Genomic DNA, 19,327 nt, shown 5'->3' on the forward strand with positions numbered 1-19,327 from the left:
TTCACCTCCTGTTCATCCTTCCAAGTCATTAGCTTATGTTAATCACTTAAACTACCAAGAGTGACCCCCCAATTTCATTTAGTATGCAAACTATACTTAACAGCAGATGACGACACAGCTGCTACAACAGATTTATTGAGGTAAATGAATTGGATTGCAGAGCACATATTATTTGCTAATTTGTACTAGCTTCTTAAATATTTATTGAACTTCTTTTTATCTTAAAATATAACACATGCATCTCTGTTTCTCGTCCTGTGGAGCTGCATCTTGTTCACATGTGTTTCAGCGGTTTTCCCCAGCAAACTATGAACAAAAGCTGCCGGATGATGCTCTGCCAAAAACCATAAACGGGCCTAAAAAAGGATCAAAAACATAATTAAACAAACTGTGAAGAATGAGCAGGAAAAAAAAGTTAACATGCCAGTTTCATCCTTTAAAAACAAATCCTGTATCTCGGCTGCCTACTCAATTTCCTGCTCCTAAAAACCCAGATGCCCAAAAGATCAACGACATTCTGCTGTCCTGACACAGAGATGGAGCTTTGACAGCAGTGGTAGCTAACCCCGGGTACATTTGACATGTCCACTTGCGTCCACACACAGATTCTATTCCGATTAAAGTGAAGGGAATAGCTGCTCTGTGGTTGTTATTTTGCCACGTGATACTGCTGACGCTTAAAGCAAAAAGATGAAGAAGAGAAGGAAGAAGAGGAGGAGGAGGAGGTGCCTGAGGCCACTTTTCCTTCGAACTCTCAGATAATAAGATGGCAGGGATGAGGAGAACTGTGGGGGGGTGGGAGAGGAAGAGGGAACTGAGAGGACACAGGAAAAGAAGGAGGGAGAACTTAACAGTCTGTCTGGACAAGATCTGGACATTGACTTTTTATGGTACATCCACTAACACCAGTGTGTGAAGATGATGACAAGGAAGAATGGCCACAACATAAATGGAAAGAGGAGTTGACCTTAGGTGTGTCTTCTCAGTGTCAAATTCACAAAGCTCATAGAATTACTGAACATGAGCAACAGGTTTGCGCTGTGCACGTTGAACTTGCTTAGTTAGAAGCAGCAACTTCCATGGCTGAGAAATGGAGGCCTATAACACTCAGAAGGGCTAAAAACTGCAGTTCCTCAAATGGCCAGTTGAGTCAATTCCCATAGTCTCCCATAGTTACAATGCCCTACTTGCATAAAGAGTTGCAATTTTTAATCCTGTTTAAGGATAAGGCCACTTTGAGTGACAACCGTGCGCTGTCAGGTTGCCAGTAGTGTGCCTGGATGTCATTTGCATTAGTCTGCTCTGTTCACACTCACACACTGCACAGAGTCGATGAAACTATGTGGATAACAGCACCTAAACAAACTAACACATTTTATTTAGTATCTGTGCATGTTGCCTTCTTGTCAAGAATATGTGACATTATTAATTAGACTCTTACATCTGTACATCACATTTTCTTAGACTAGAAACAGAAGAAATATCTTAGCTATGCGCAAAATTCAGCTTCTAGCACCTCCGAATCTTGTTAAATCTGTACAAACAGAAGCTGGAGTCTGTCCAAGCCATAGACAGCCCCCACTCCTAACAGAGCTACAGGCTTGTCTTAACACAAATATATATATAGTGTGCTTTTACAGTGCCAGATCACTTCATTGCTGAGTGCATTTACATCCTGGAGTCTGCTCACAGTGACGACAGGACTCGTGTCCCCCCCTCTTGTAAGACTACATGCTGAGCCAAGCTACTGTAAGTACATTGGTATTGATCGACTCATCCAACCCTCCCAGGAGTTCTCATATTTTATTTCCTGCTTCCTCTACTGAGACTGGTCAGCTGATTTGTAGAGAGGACAAAAGTTGGACAAAAGTTGATTTTAACATGAATTGTTAGTTCAAAGCTGCAGAAAAAAAAACAGCACTTTGAGCAACACGAATACCCAACAACACACACTAAAGGATGGCTATGTTAAAAAGTGTTTATAAAAGTCAACTAAGACAAGAAAGACATGAAAGAAATTAAAGGCAAAGCAGCACAGATACAAACGAGTGCTAATGAAGACATAGCAAGCTGTGAAGGGGGGGAGAGGCGGAAGAGATGGGCGAGGGCAAATTAACCTTTTTAATTGGAGAGTGGTAGCCCTCTTTGGACCCTGCAGTTGGATCCAGAGTGCTGACAGATGATGAGAGGGAAATGGCAGGCCTATTACAGGCAATCTGGCCCTGCGACTTGGCAGACCACTGCAGTACCAGAGCCTGGGGAGAACAGGGCATGTCCAGCATGGAAAGCACTCTCTGCCAGACCGCTCACTGGCAGAGGAGGGCTTGCCTCAATAAAGGTATAAATAGAGAATGGTTATCTTGGCACTTTGAACTGTGGGGTAAAGGGTTGTCATAAGGGAGTCTGGTTTCTTGTCTGATAACAAAATACTACCTGGTCAAGAAAAAGGAGAAGGGCTTTGCTTTAATGAAAGAGAGAGGGAACCAGTCTGACAGGTATGAGAGAGGAGAAGGGCCAGAGTGGAAAGTGTGCGAGAGAAGAAATTCACACACTATTCGAGTTCACCTGACTTTGTACATGTGCGCACACACACACACACACACACACACACCAACCAGGCATTTGCAAACCCAGATGGCACAGAGGAGCCAGATGCAAGAGAAAAAGCTTCAGAGAGGATAACTTCCTGTCTGTCTGTGTGTCTGGATGCGAGAACCATGTTTATGTCTGGGGATACAAGCAAAACAAACATCAAGGTCAGAAAAACTGGAGTCTGTCCAAGCGATAGATAGACCCTTCTTAACAAGGCTGCAGGCCTGTTTTAACATATGCCCCCAGGGGGACACCAGGATTTAGACAGAACCCTTTAGGCAGGATTTCATATTGAATATCTGGACCCTTAACGCTGTCAGAGCTATTTCCCAAGATGAATACTTTTTATCTGACATCTGAGAGACACTTGTAAGTGAACAGCAATATGAGATCTGACTTGCTTTGCACATGCATATCATCAAGCATTTCGTGCCGTGATCTCTGCACTCCAAGCCAAAATTCTCATCTATTGTCTTACTGTCAAGCAGACAGTTGAGTAAACATAATCCTGAAGCCTGATTTTTAATGCTGACCCCATTAGCCAGACGTCCATGGACATCTCTAGGTCATTCCCACTAAGACAAAGTGCAACCAGGCCTTATATCTGCTTTTCATCTCTTCCCTTTGTCTCTCTGTCAGTCCATCCCTCAGTCGACACATTTTCTTTTTCCGTCTATCCCTCCCTGTGTCCATCTGTCTTGAATTATGTATTCTAATGCATTTAGAACAAGGCCCAAAGTGGCAGACCACACTGGGCTGCTTTTAGTCACGTCATGCACAGCCATCCAAAAGGACGACACATGAAAGTCCATAAAGACTCACACTCTTTGCATGCACTGTATGTCCGTGTGCATGCCCATCGTACGGCGGCATCTGCCTGCAGCTCTTGCAGCTCTTGCTCTTTGCAACTCTCCCTTGCAAATTTCTCCATCACTCTCCCTGTCTTTGTGTCTCTGTCCACAAACACACACACACCAGACACATGGCCGAAGAGAGCAGACTACCATCTGGGAGTAGTGGCCGGCTTTGTCTGGGGGGTAGGGGGGGTGAAAGCGCCAACAAGACCCCCCTTTTAATACACACACACATAAACCATACACACAACCCTTGCAACAGCCCCCCATCGCTCTCCCCATCCAACTGCTGTGTGAGAGCACACAGCAAGTGTGAGAGCTCTTCTCATACAATCTGCACATATACATATGCAAATTTGCAGGGGGCATTATAAAAACAGCCATCTCTCACACACACACACACATAGAAAGAAGCGAGAATTTTAGTTGTCCTCTGCTCCAAAGTAGCCACACAAGAGTTTTGAAAAAAAAAAAACATTTTTCTGAGAAGTAGAGCAAGAGCTGAGAGGCTGGAGATAAAAAAGAAGAACCGTCTTTTTAAATAATAAACTAATGTGAGCATGTGTGAAATACATGCAAATGGGATTTCATGCATTTACACATAAACACATGCACACACAGACATGCAAACATACATTATCCATGTTTGCCCTGCAGCATGCATGTGATAAATGAAGGCGTGAGCAGACACAAGGTGTCATCGCATCTGTACGCTGTCCTCAGATTAAACATCACACAGCTTTTTATCTTCATAACCAGACAGTTACACATTCATCGGTTACACCAAACTTCAAAGATTCAGAGTAATCAGTTAAATTATGATATTTGATACAAAAATGAATCAAGTTCTGTTTGGCTGCACTTGAACTTTAGGTCTTTTGTCTGGTGTCCATTTGTCATAATCAAAGATTATTCAAGCACAAGGCCCTGAGCGAGAACAGAAAGACTGAGAGAGAGAGAGAGAGAGAGAGAGAGAGAGACACCTGCAAGGCTGGAAAGGCGACACCTAATCCACCCCTATTCTTACATAAATCTCACTATGTCTTTACACACGCACAACCTTTCACACAAGTTTGACACTTTCCTCACCACTTTTTACTCACTAACACCATGTGCATGCCCCAAAATGCACTGTAAGACCAGAAAAGATCCAGATTAATAAATTCTACAATCCTACAGCGATAAACTCTTGGTTCCTTGAATTCCTCAGATATCCATGATGTGACAGAGCTTTCTGATCTGCCATCTCCAGGCAGCCTGTGTGTGTTGAAGGCATTTGAAGTGGAACAGCGAGCAGCCTGCTCTCAAAACTCAAGGGACGCATCCGAGTCGTAATTAGGGAAGAAGCTGCGTCCATATTTTATAGCGTATGCAGACACAAACACATTCACAGACACGATTTCCATTACTGCCACATATGTACACTATATGAGATATGGTTACACGAGCAGCTGACACAAATAGAAGGCTTCTCGCCCACGCGGCATAACAGTCCATTATGTGCATCTTCCATATCAAGTTCTTTCTCCCAGTTTTTGCCACTCTCATGTTTGCTGCGATGTTTTCAGTACACAATAGCAGCGGTGGTGTTAAGCTCATGTTGCCCCATCAAGAGGAGAGCACTAACAACAACCAAACACTTTTCCCTCCTCTTCCCACCCTGTTTACGACCGGATCCATTCGTCTTTCACTTTGTTCCCACGCTCCCTCACTTCTTTTCTCTCTCCTCTGCATTGTCCTGTGCCCTCAGGTTAGAGGTTCTCTCTGTTTCTTCCACTAAAGCCTGGAAAACAGAGGAGGACGAGAGCAGGCGAGCTGGAGAGAGAGAGAGAGAGAGAGAGAGAAGAGAGGGAGAGGGAGAAAGAGGAGGGTCGGGCAACAAGGCCTGTGTCCGTCTGCCTCCTTCGGCCTGGCTGGCTAACCGGTCTGAACTGGTTCTGACATAGGTGAACCAGAGACGTGTCCTCTTTCGCCTCTGGACAAAAAAGAGCCATGGTGGCATTCCATCCACAGTCAGCAGGTACCAGGGATGCGTGCATCTGTGTGTGTGTGTGTGTGTGTGTGTCTGTCTCCCAAGACCTTTGAGGCCTGGATCATTGCCAAGTTCATCTGTTAATGGACAGCTACTAGGAGAGTTGCCCCATCCCCCTCTTTCCCTCCTCTGTGTCTCTCCAGCAGCCATGCCTGCTCACGACCCCCCTTTAACCTCACCAACCCCCATCCAGGCCTGCTCAGATACAGGCCTGCACTCTCCCTCTTCCTCCACTCCCTTTCTGTGCCTTCCTCTGAAAGCTATATCATTCCCTTTCTCCCTCTCCTCCTCCTCCTCCTTCTCCTCCTCCTCCTCACTGCCCCCCAACACTCTGTGCTTCTCCTATTCAAGATAAACAGAGTGCTTCAAGTTCAGGGGACACCCTGGGACCCTTTAACAAAGCCATCTATCATGCTGTCTGCCTGAGACTCCTTTGGCCATAGTGGGCTCTGCTGCTGCTGCTGCCGCTGCTGCCGCTGTGTGTGTGTGTCTCTCTCTCCCAGTGTGTGCGAGTGTGTGAACACACACAGGCTGGACACAGACCAGCTGGGCCAGCCGGCTAACTCTAACCAGCTCCTTGCACTAGCTGATCTGAGCTGGACAATTTCCCCATTGTGTTTCTGGCCTCTCCAAGACCACAGCAGAGACAGACTGACCCCAACCACCCTCCTCTCCTCCAGAAAATGAGACAAACTCCCGACATAAAGGCACGCCACAAAGCGGAGAACAGCACGCACATGTAAGCCACTCTCTCTCTCCACACCTTGCAGGCAGACTCCACTGACCCCTCTCCGATTCCCCTCAAGTCAAACTGTGGGATGATTAACCAAACTGTCAACAGCCTAATAGTCTGGGAATAAGAGACTGACAGTAGGCCTCCAAGCTGTGTGTAAACACTATGGAGATTATGAATGGTACACGAGAGACAGAGAGACAGAAGAAGAGAACCCCTGTTCACACAAGGATACTGCAACATTTATGGGTCCAATTATCTGGATTAAGGAGGACTGTATCCAACGCATAAAAATAAGGACACCACAGAAGAAGATAAGATTAGATCATTACCTGTTTTTTGACACATTTTATAAAAATTAGCAGGTATAATTTAACATAAACAAATGACTTCAGCTCCAGTTTCCACACAGTGCTGACAAGGAGTATTTCAGGATTATTTAGAAGCTTGGATGGATGCAGTTAAGGGGCCAGACAGAGAGTTTTTCCTGGCTAACTACTGTGACAAGAGCTGGCTAATAAACTCTTGACATCACAAGCTCACTCCAGTCACTCACGTCACGGTCATGCAAACTCTTGTGCATTTTCTGTCTGCCTCCCTCCCCTCTTTCTCTCCCTCCCTTACTCCTCTTTCAAGCTTGTCCTCATGTATCTCTCTGACAAACAGCAGCGGCCCCAAAAAGCCCAGCAGCTGCTGTCCTCTCCAGCCAGCTAAAGAGAGAAGGGGGAACCGGCCTGCAGTTTTTAGAGCGCTAAATTATCCATTAGATGTTATCAAGTTGTAGCAGGGTGATGCCATTCTGCTAGGAACCATCAATCTTTCATAAGTCCCAGACACAGCATGCATTGGGAAGCACTACTAGAATCTCCTCCACTCCCGGCACACCACCCACCCTCCGTTCAACACAGCTCAACTGCACGCAAACCTGGATATGTCCACACACTCGGGAGGACATTCACACACAGTCAACAAATACACATGCTGACATAAATGCAGCCAGGTACACGCTCTTGCACTCAAGCTCTGCAGAAACAACAACCTGGACAGAGTTTTTTTAAGTAACATCCAGTTGTACATTTTTTGTGTGTTTTTTACTCTCCTTTCCTTCAACCCAGCTTCTCCCCAAAACAACACTGTACAGCCGAGCCACCACATTTTACACTGCCTAAAGTGTGTTTCACCACCCTCCACACATGCTTCTTTTGCATACTCTCTCTTTTATTTTCTCATCTCTCTCCCTCCCTCTGCTTCTTGCCGTGGCCTGGCAGGCAGGCAGGGCAGACATGTTCAGAATGCGCTTCGGTAATGGGCTAATCAAAAATGCAAAACAATTGGCAATTACCGTGCGGGGCCCTAATGGTCATTAGAATTTACAACAAGGTAATGAACTGAGAGTCAGCTCAGTCCATGCATATTCATAAAGCAATCAGGCCTTTGAAGATTAAAGAAGCGCTTCAAATTTAAATGAGGGCGCCAGCATGTTATCAGTGAGATTCAGCCTGCAAAAGTAAAGGGTGCTGGGACAGGAGTGTGCATTTATGAGTGTGTGTGTGTGTGTGTGTGTGTGCAAAGCGAGGGCTGGGGGTCAGTTTGGTGTAGGGGGGGAAGGAGTGAAGGTGTAAGTGTGTGCATGCATGCATCCGTGCATAAGTGATCACCGCGTGTGTGTGTCAGTCTGATTGGTGTGCCAGCTTGTGCCTTATGCTTTTGTGCAAAGGAAACTACAGTAAACCAATCCACACATAACAGCCTAGAGTGATTCTAATAACTAAATTAAAAGTCTCTCAAAAATGAATGAAGTCTCTATCATCTCATCATCGTTTAAGAGATGTGGGATTTGAATCTAAGATCAAATGTACAGTTAACTTGAGCTATTAGGAGGCAATGAGCTTTGAACACAAAAGCCCCTGAGGAATAAGGCAACCTATTAGTATACATTTATGAGAAACTGCTGCTTTGCCCGTACGTGGTAAAGCTTACTGAGTCTTTCAAACACACACAAACACACACACACATGCGTAGAGGGCTGGGAGTTTTCACAACATCAGACAGGGGGGCCCCTCTCTGTCCTGTATCTCTCCGGTTGAGATAAGGCAGTGAGACACAGCAGTAGACGACCACCCACACACACACAAAAGGTGCAAATAGACTCACACACACACACATTTCCGACAGGGCAAGTCCAGCACCGGGACCTGTGAGCAAAGAAAGCAACACCAGAGAGGCAGATAGTGACCAGGATCACTAAACTATAACACAGTGCCCTTGTCTTCTTCATGGCCTCAGCATTATCGCGTCGAGTGTGAGAAAGACAAAGCAACAGTTCTGCAACACCACAACTTACAACACAAACATCGTCATAATAGGAACAGCAGAGGTTGTGATGACATTCTGAATGCTGTCTCTCCCAGGTTGTGATAATGTGACTCCTAAGCAGCACAATAAAATAAGATTTAGATCAGGTCAGTGACCTAAATGGAGACTAACAAGAATACAACAAAAGAAGAAGACATCAGAAGGAAAATGACCTCGGCAAAATCAGCATCCATTCTCACCCCAAACTAACCTGCCTGCTTCCTAAAATACCACGTCTGTCCCTTTTTGTTCCGATCCGCCACTTCCTGAGCTACAGCTGTATCAAAGACATCTTTTCTTCTCTGTTTCGGTTCTGTCTAAAAATAAAGTCATTAACCTGCAGGTGGTGAAGCCGGCGGCTGGCATGACAGGCCCTGACGCTGTCAGATGACCCCTGACCCTGTGATGTGACTGGCTGCCACGCTATTGACAGGACACGCTTATTTCTGAGGATACTTTTTTTGAACCTGCCTGACGTGGCTACGGACAAACAAGGTTGTTTCTGTTGTATAGCTTCATTTGACGGTAGGTAAATGTGATAGAAAGAGGCAGTGTATGTGTGTTTAGGCCTGTGTGTGTGTGTGTGTGTCTGGCTCGCTCTGCAGCCAAAATCTGTGAGAGTGAGAATGAGCTCTAGAGTGGATGTTGGAAGCCTTTAAGAGGTGCAGACACGCTAATGTAGCCAAAACTTTCAGTTTCCAGTCCCTCAAGACAAACTACTGGAGCGATGGGTGGAGAGAGAGAACATGAGGGAGAGAGAGGGAGAGGACGAGATAGAGGATGAGGGGAGGGGAGGGGAGGGGGCTGAAATAAGGATCATATGTTTCTGACAGATCTCATCAACTCACAACACATCATGGGGCCTCTGCCACAACACTTTTAATACAGACAAAACACGGGTTCACAGGAGGGGATTTACACGGTGTGTGTGTGTGTGCGCACATGTGTAAAGGTGCATTGTTGTGTTCGTAAAACAGGTGTGTGTCTGTGTACATTTGTGGGCGGGTATGTGCATTTGTGTGAATGTTTGTGTGTTTCTGTGTGTGCATACTTCAACTAGCCTCCACCTGAATGGCCTGAGGCTGTGGTGCTGGGGTTGTTAGAAGACAAACAGAGACACAGGAAGCCAAAGCCAGGAGCCCCTGAGGAGAGCACACACACACACACACACACACACTACAGCATACCTACCCTTAAGTACACACACACACACTCCCGTTGTCAGTCATAACCACCACCACCACCACCATACCTTTTCAACCCACAAAACGAATACTCACTCACAACTCACTCTTACACACAAACACATTTAGGCCCAGCCTGTCCCTACGGACCACCGCTGTGTGCCAAGTCTGGCCTGGCATGGTCCACAGAGGGGTGTCCTCAGGCGAGGCTTGCCAAGTCAAAGACTCTTTCATGTTCGGTCTGCACGCCCAGGGTAGTAAAGCTTTAACAAACAGCAACAGACGCACACACACACACACACACTCCTTCTCTCTCAAACATGCACACGGAAAGATATAAACAGTTTAAGTGGTCAAAACCACACTCATATGCACATAAATGCACACATATGTACACTTAGAGTACATTAGATTAACACCACATCCACATTGTAAACATTCACTAGACTTCAGCACTTGAATGCAGCCAGAGCCGCTAACACTTAATCCAACAACAAAGGCTGACGGAGCTCCACCGACTACATTTGTGGGTGTTTAGAGCTTGGCTTTGGAATACAAAAACGTCCTCTATGAAAAATTCATCCTTAAAACCATGCCTGTTCACCTTCATTAAAACTTAGTGGAGCCCACTGCCAAAAATAGGACTGATTTTTATCAGAGCCCAAAGCGACTGTAGGATCAAATTAGAGTCAGTTTTTACAGACAATGGAGCATTTATGTTAAAATATTAGCTGGTGCCCGATAATTGCAGCAGCGTGCATCTGTGCCTTTTCACTATCAATTAAAGTGATCACCGAAACAAAGGCGCCACATGTAAAGCTGAACAGTGACCCATTTGCCTGCACACACACTGGACACAGGAAAAGATATCACTACCAAGGAGCCTCTCAAACCCCCCAACACACACACACACACTCACCACACACTGCCCAGCCACCCCCAGTTCTGCCTGACAGATACCCAGTGTGTATATGTATGTGCATGGGAGGGGGGGGGGGGCTAGGGGAGCTGGAGAAAGGTGGCACAGTGCCAGTATGGAGCTTGCTAAATACCTTTGTCTCCACAACACACAGGGAAAACAGGACAGGCAAGCTGCCGCATGGAAGACGCGCTACAGCCACGGAAAGAGGTGTTACAAGAAATGCTGCTCAGTTAGTATGTGTTCCTCCTCATAGACAAAAAAAGGGGGAGAAGGTGGCCGCCGTAATTGACTCAGTATCGATTCAGAGTCCAGGTTACAATGGAGGCAGTGCGCTGGAAAGAAGCACAAGTGTGAGATGGTGGTCGATTTGCACGGCTACAATGGCCTCATTAACGCACGTGGCTACACTGGTGAGAATACGAGAGGTGTTAATGGTCAGGATGGATAAATACAGGGCAGAATAATTTAGCAATACGAGCATAAAAAAAAATGTGCTCATAAATCTAGCAAAGACAAATGATTTGTAAAAATACTAATTAAGGTATGTAGGACATGGAAAAAGTAGTGTGGTGTGTGTGTGTGTGTGTGTGTGTGTGTGTTGCTCCAATTCCTCAAACAATAATTTAGTGCATGAAAAAAAATATAAGTCCACTTCATTGGTGCTTTAATAGTAATAAATGCAGTTTTACACCTCACACTGGAATCATGTAGTTTGTTTGAGAAACCATCATCTGTTCTTTTTTTTTTCTGGGCCATCCATAATCTGTAGACAAGCTACGACGTCCCTGTGCATATCTTAAATTGTTTATCATGCAAATGACGGCACGCAGGCTGCCCTGCCCTCATCTAACGGCCCAGAGCTCCAGACTGCAGACCCCAACCCCAGCTGCAGTCATGAGACTCCCAGACGGCCTCAGCTGTCCCGTAGACAGAGACCATCTCCTTGCTCTGGGTCCATTACTTGCCCCCTGCCCCTCCTCTTTTTTTCCCGCACCATCTCCCCCACCTACGACTTCAACCATTCTGGGTGTCATCTCCCTTCAGTCCTTCTCGCTACTCTGAGCCCTCGCCTTTATGAACTGCTGTCCATACGGAAATCCATCTGTGCCAAATGATATTTTTGGAGGAGGGTGGGGAACGGAGGCGTCGCTTACATTAGCAGTGCAGCGGGATACAATAAATCTTTAAGAGTGTAACATATAATGTACTCCCCTAGAACAGACTGGACATGAAGCAAGCATTGGGGGCTGTATGTATTGAGATGCCTCATGCTCAGTGTCAGCCTCTAACCGAGCAGGGTGAGAAAACATGGCAGCTAGCATATGGAGTACGGGGTGGCGCGTTGGCACTGCCAGTCTGGATCCATCAATCTTAGACGAAGGAAAACAGAGGTGGGGGAGAGAGAGGCTGGTTTATATGCATATGTGACGGATGTGCGGCTGTCTTCTGTTTGACTAAAAAAAAAAATCCTTTTCCTTATCTCCAAGTTAATCTATTCATCATTAACCAAGAAAAAATCCTGGCTGTTACACAATGTCCACAGACACAAAACCTATAAATAAAGCTCTGCTCACAATGCCAGTGACCTTATGATATCATGTGAACTCCACTGCATGATGATATAAATGAGCAAAGAAAAGCATGTTCTAACAGCTGACAGGGCCGAGAGGCATTTCAGATGTGTGTGTGTGTGTGTGTGTGTGCAGATGTTTAACAAACTGTACACTAATGAACAGTGGTCATCCTGTATGACAGAGGGCTTACTGACAACAAATAACAGGAGCCCTTTACAATTCCATCTGCAAAAGCTGTAGCACTTACTAATACAGTAGAGGAGCGCACGTTATTGAGTGCTACTCTCGGTGCATTTAGCCTGAATTGGCTTCAAATTAAATCACAACTGCCCAGACAATCAGCACAATCTGGCACACACACACACTATCAGATCTGTTAAAGGAAATGAGTAAACATTCAAATGGGCTGGTCAAAATCAAACCCCCCGCTCTATAAAACTACTCATAAGGGACTCATGCTTGTTTTGTACAGCATCTCATGTTATCACTACGGCCTCATTTAGCCCCCGTGGACAACCAACAAACCAAGCAGCCGCTTTAAGAAGTCCTTAATTACTCAAATCAAGGAAAACACTGACAATTAGCGGCTGCAGCGTCCCTCAAATAAACACTTCTTCTTTTGACAGATCAGCATAATTACATTCTTTTCGATCTCTTTTTAATTTTAGCATCAGAGAGTGAGCTTTCACAGGCGCATATTTGAGGGTACAAGAGATATGGCGGTGTAATAAGCCAGGGAGGGATCGAGATACATCTCTCATCACCACATAAGAGAGAGTCCAAAAGATCTGAGCACATCTGTGAGGCAGCAACAAACCAAAACCCATTTCTTCGTTCTCTCTCTCTCTCCCTCTCTCTTTCTTTCTTTCTTTGTCTGTCTGCAAATGTTTCCTTTTCTCACAAGCATTTTCAGGACGGCTGGTCTTCATGTGGGTTCATGACTCAGTAAGGGAAATTCACAGCTCCTAAATGTAGCAGCAGATATTTCACACCCTGGTTATGCAGATTGGATTCATCCTCTTTACCAGGAGCATTTGTTCTCCTCTGAAATAAACTCTCTATGAACCTCAGAAAGTGCGGCCCACGCCACACACCTTTAGACCTCAAAGCCTCACTTCACACATTTTTTTCTCTCTCTGCTCATCTGTTTAGTCTTGCATGGCAGCCATTTTAAGCTCCCAGTGTGTTTACCTGTGATATTCTCCTGCTTAGGGATTATTCCTTGCATGGGTGCAGATAAACAATCCTCATCATGCGGCGACACCTGAACAGCCACCTCCACAGGTTGACGCACCCTCCGCGGGTGCTGATGTGGGGTCCGCGAGTGTGACGAAGACGTGGAGAGGGGCGAGGCAAGCGGGGAGGATGGCGGCCTGTCCAGAGGTTTGTCCGTACAGAGGCCACCGTGGCACTGCCTGCGTTTGTGTTCAATGAACAGCAGGATGTCAGCCAGGGGGAAGCGGGAGTGGCACTGGCCGCAGGTCAGCAGGTCCTGGTCCCCTTTTAGGGGCTCACCCTGAGCCACTCCCAGCCTGGGGGAGTCCTGAGAGTCTTCTTCTGGTAAAACACCTGAGAGCGGCTCAGCTGGATAAGAAGACACAAAAGAGGACTGTGACACAGAGCGCAGGGAGAGGCTGTAAACAAATGTGTCAAAGGAAGCACACACACTGATACACAGTATGGATTCTCATAGGCATTTAAAGAATAAGGTCAGAGCGTGAAAATGTGTTCATTTTTAGGAAAGAAGGAAAGAAAGTGCACGCAGACTGCTTCGATAAGGACTGACATGTTCAGCTTGCAGGCAGCAGTCAAACGATTAAGTTGCTTGACCCTCTTTATTGTGCTGCCAATCTCGCTTTTTTAATGAACCTAACACCTCTGAGAATCAAAAAATAGATTCTAATTTGAGTTCAAGATGATTGGACCCCATTTCGTTAAAAGTGCTGGGATCTCGTGAACCAAGGTTAGACATTGAGGGGTTGGATGTGGAGTAGGTCCCTGAAGTACCGACAGAGAGGGAGAGAGGAGAGAGAGAGACAGACAGACAGACAGGGAGGGAGAGAGAGAGAAAGAGAGAGAGCATTTTAAAAGAAGTAATCTAACCACATGGTAAACGACATTGGGCGCCCCGACTGGGATGTTGAGATAAGATGTGATGAATTCTTGCCGCCGGTTCAACCTTTAATTCAGTATCAGGTCAGATGAGAAGGTGGTGAGGGACTATGCAAGATAGGCCCTGTTACCTGTATGTTCAACTGCATTAAAGATGAGGGAATTCGCCGCTATTTTACTGGAGCTTATCTTAACCAGCTTATGCTTTGGACACAGGCGAGGTGTGCGAGGTTGGGTTAGGTGGAAAGATTTTCTTCAAACCAAATAATCTCATTTTGATGCCAAGCAAGAGTGATGTGAATAAGTTTGAAAACTAAAATATAATCCGCCTTTTTTTTTTTTTTTTTGGACACCTTGCTGCACCAGAATTTAAAGTAGTTTAGGCCAGTGTTTCCCGTGGGGCTACAGCAGCAGGTTGGTTTCACTATCAGGAAAAAATCACTGGGCCTCTTCCTTTGACATCTTCTGACAGCAGATCCACACTTTTAATATACACAAGCCTGTTTTAAATAAACTCTCTCTGCTCAGAGTGTCCATTTGCTACATGACAGCAGACTATTAACCCCATAATAAAATTATGCAAAGTGTTATAATGCAGTCGTTTGTTGTTCAAATTAGAAGCATGGCTAAATGAAAAACAACACTGATATGTCAAATTCCATTAAACTGATCTAGGAAGAGCCAGCAATGAAACTTCATGTGTTTATCACTATCAAATGTTTTATCAGAACTTTATTTCTGATTTTTTGAAGGCGTTGAATATTTTCAACAAAGGCTTCATTAACACTACAGGCAGCATGCAAAATATAATAAATTGTTCCCTCTGCCTGGGCTTAGTCAAGCAGCACAGGGATAAAGTGGATCAAGTTCAAGTTCATAAGTGGCCTATAGGACTACAATCGCATTGCGCCCCCCACTGGCAACCCTTCTGACAATTATCCGACAAATGAAGGAATACATGTTGCGAGAGCATAATTGGTTTCGACCGAAACGGGAACAGCGTGCAGAGACACGTTTACTACAAGAATAATTAAAGACTACGGGCTCCTATAGTCTCCACTTTAAACTCACATTACAACAACCTGTGTGTTTGTGTGTTTGGAGACGTCTCCACACTCACTGACGCGCAAGGAGTGAATTGATAAAGCAGTTTTCTGCTGTCATCGGACTGATTGTGGGAAATAATTCTCCAGCAAACATGAATATATATGTCCGCAGTGCCAAAAACCTGTCAAGCAATTGAAACGAATGATCTGCATGTGTTTATCGCACAGGCGCGTAAAAGCACTTTTCTCCGTTTCTCTCCTGTGATCGTAAAACAGTAACGCGCACGGAGATTCCTGCGTTTTTTTTCCCCACACACACAACATAGAACTCTTAATGACAGCAGATAACCTAACCACGTATGGGAAACACGGTGCTTTAAACAGACGCAGTGAGGAATTTGTGCAGAGAAACTGCATTCTTTCTAGGTAACGCACACGAGGTCTCCGCGCCGCTGTGGGCAAGTGGGTATGTAAACACCACTTCCCCTGCTCCAGCCTCTCTTAATACATCCTCACAATAATAATAATAAAAAAAAAAACATATGCAGGGTTGTTAGTGCAGGAATACCTTCATAAGCGACATATGGAAACTTCTCAGTGAATGGCAGCGGAGCCTGCGCTGCCTTCATATAGGCAAAGGTCTCTGACCATAAAGCTCATGCATGCCCTTTAATGGCGAAAGAAATCTTGAAGGCTGCGTTATACAACGCGACACAAGTTGAAGCTCTGTCACGTTGTTTCCAAACTTTCACCAGGAGATCCCACATTCATTTTTTTAAGACACCGCGTTGTTGGATATGTTTTGTTATTTGGCTCAGGGCAGCGGTGGCTCTGTATGTGGCCGTATCCTCCCTATTAAAATTCCCCAAGGAAGTTGCCCTTTAATGTAAAAAAAAAAGCAAAAGCAAGAGGTGGGTCGCTGAGAGAAAGGAGAAGCAAAATTAAGCCAGAAATAGGTTTTTATCTCCACTTACGCGAAAACTCCCGTTTGCTCAAGTGCTGAGGTTTGCCTTGCTTGCGGCGAGACATGTCGGGTTTAGTGGCGGCTATTCAGCTGAGTTCACATTGGGAAATCCGTTCCTACAAGGTAGACTCCAAATGAAATATCTTCATTGATGCGTCTGACATCCAAATGGGAAAAAGGAAGAGCTGCAGATCATACAGGAGGTGAGGCGTTGCGCGCTACGGGCTGTGCGGAGCTCTTCATGACTTTTTTGCAAAGAGAGAGAGTGATGGGGGTACAGCGAAGCCCCCCTGAGCTGCAAGTTCAAGTGCGGACGTGACGTTCCTGCGAACTTGAACGTCAGGCGGTGGACGGACTGAGACATACAAAACATGGGCAGGGCGAAGCCGGCCAGTGGGAGGGGGACAAGCCATAATAAAAACCAATGGACAGTCATTATGGACTACCTATGGAAGAGGGAGGGGGGGAGAACAAGAGAGAGAGACCCTGAAGACACCAATGGACGAAGGGGATCAAGGGGGCTGGGCTAAGAGAGGGAGAGAGAGAGAGAGAGAGAGGGGGGAGGGAAGGAGGGGGGAGAGGGAGGGAGGACTCAGTTGTCCAAGAGCGCATGAACCAAAGAGCGTATGTACAAGGATGTAGTGGCAGATAAAGCCAGCTCCTGGATTCATGTTTATTTCCAGGCTCCTATGAATATGCAGCGTGTATGTAAATGTGCAGAGCGCAGCGGAGAGAGCAGTGCGAGGCTACACTGTGATGGAGTGAACAGTTTCATGTTTACATTTTATCATTCAGTTATTCAATTTAAACAGGATAATGAATCTACAGTTACACTCCCGTGGCCACAGAGGGTTCACTGTCAGAGGAGGCTCTTACTTTTTATTATAGATGAACTTTGTGTAGTGCTATATGTAAAGTGAATCTATACAAAATCAATATAAAATATAAATATTATGTGAGATTATGTGTTGTCCAGCGTTTTGACCATCACTAAATATTGCTGATCAGATATTGATAATGGTGTGTTGAAGACGTTAAATCTGCTTTTTAATCTCTCTTTATAATTAAATATTGTTCATATTTATATGTTTGTTGGGGTGTTTTTGTCAATTTGTGGTATGGGTGCTCAAATTTTCAATCACATGCAGAACAGACAAATTGATTAACGTGGATACTGAAAACTGAAACATGCTTTTAATGCATTTTAGCATTTTTTCTTATTGTTTGTTAGGGAGAGAGCATCCAGAGTAGATGCGTCAGTGAATGTGGCTTCACGTGAAATGATCTACTGATAATGGAACCTGAAAGGTCTGTCGGTTGGTGGGTAAAGATAACGCACAGGTGTCTGTGCTGCATCACCTGTGCACCAGAGTTCTTTATATTAAAAAAATAAATGAAACAAGTGTTGGTTTAATTTCTAATTAAATATAGTTATACCAGATCAATACCCAGGGTCATGCAGATGAAGTCTAATAAACAACCATAATTGAAATGTTTTATTTTAAATAGAATATATTTTGTCTATGATGATGATTTTATTATGAACAGACTTGTTTTTAATTTTAAGTGACCTTTTGCGTGAGAGTTTGATTATTATGATGAGGCTCAACAACTATATCTAAGCTCACTTAAAATCACAGCTCAGTGCTTTGACGCCATCTAGTGGTATAATCTGAGATTGATCATAATTTTGAGAAAACTACACAGAACATTGAGCTGAGATTGTGGAAAAATAAAGGCTTCAGGTTTGTCTCAGTGCGTAAATTATGATCACATAATGTTTTAAAAGGCGCAGACATCAAAAACAGCCATTTATTAACCAGGATTAAATCTAACTTCTGTTCATACACTGAACAATTAGCGTATCAATAATAAGTTTCAATGAAAACATCAATAACGAGGTCTTTTTTTTTTAATTGAGTCATTGTCCAAAATCCATTTTTTTTGCCCATCTAATACGAGCAACTCACGGTTTGCTGTCAGAATAGTATTACATAACCTCATGGGCTCTTCCTACGCGAGCGCACAGCGCCACCGTGAGGCCAAGACACGGTGACGCTGCTGAAGAAGCTGGGCTGGGCAGCAGGCTTGCAGGAGCAGGAGCAGCAGCAGCAGCGCTGCTCGTAATCCTCCTACAGATCGGATGCTTGTTGTTAAGAGGAGCACCTGGTGAGTTTGTGTCTCTCTTTATCTTTATGACGCTCTGATGCCGTTCGCGTCTTCCTCTGCTTTGAGGATGTAGGCGGTGAAATGAGCATCGCTGCTTGTGCGACAAGCCTATCTATATACGTCGTCCATAACGGCCGAGATCCATGGATGCACATCAACAAACAGCCTCCCTAACCTGATTTAGTCAGATTCAAAACACGTGATAATTGTTGAGTAAATCAGTCTAAATAACAGGATGTATTCTCTTGAACGGCGTGCGTAAAGGGATGTGCTGAACGGGAAGGACCAGTGTACGAGTCAAATGACAAGTCGGTAATTATCAGTAGTCTGTGTTACACCGATATGTGTGTGATCTTTTGCGTTATTTTCACGGAATATCCCTCACTAGGATAGGCCATCATCATCATCATCATCAAATGGCTCCATGATAGACGCTGAACTGAGACATGGCCTAACTGGGCTAATTTTAAAGCTCTGTCATTGGCTGACTAGAGCCCATCAGCTTGCACGCTCAGTCCGATGTGTTATCATTTGCAAAGGAGATTCATATCAGAGCCGTGTGTGGTCAAGCGTCTAAAGAGGAAATCTGGGCCACTAGAAACCACGTCCAGTAAGTGGATGGGTGGGGTGAAGGAAGGGGGGGGGGGGGTTGTCAAATCTCATTGGGTTTGAGCTGATGCATAAAACAGTAGACCCAGATATGACAATGTATGCGTAATTAAACCCCAGTAATTCACATATGGCTCACTCAGAGCGTGAGTCAGCAAGGCCTGTGAGCTGATGATGCTGC

The 19,327-nt window shown here is 45.0% G+C and overlaps 1 protein-coding gene across 1 annotated transcript in view; it reads right to left on the reverse strand.

The window, feature by feature from the left end:
* The window catches only part of LOC114437854 (B-cell lymphoma/leukemia 11A-like), a 29,946-nt gene extending 13,259 nt beyond the window's left edge, over positions 1–16,687 (reverse strand). Inside the window, exons 1-2 of the mRNA XM_028408823.1 lie at positions 16,379–16,687; positions 13,438–13,830 (exon numbers count right to left, since the gene is read on the reverse strand). Of these exons, the coding sequence (XP_028264624.1) occupies positions 13,438–13,830; positions 16,379–16,433 (448 nt within the window). The 5' untranslated portion in view covers positions 16,434–16,687. The remainder of the gene's footprint in view (positions 1–13,437; positions 13,831–16,378) is intronic.
* Positions 16,688–19,327: the final 2,640 nt, after the last annotated feature.

This window comes from Parambassis ranga, chromosome 1 (assembly GCF_900634625.1).
Source record: "Parambassis ranga chromosome 1, fParRan2.1, whole genome shotgun sequence".
NCBI lineage: Eukaryota > Metazoa > Chordata > Actinopteri > Ambassidae > Parambassis > Parambassis ranga.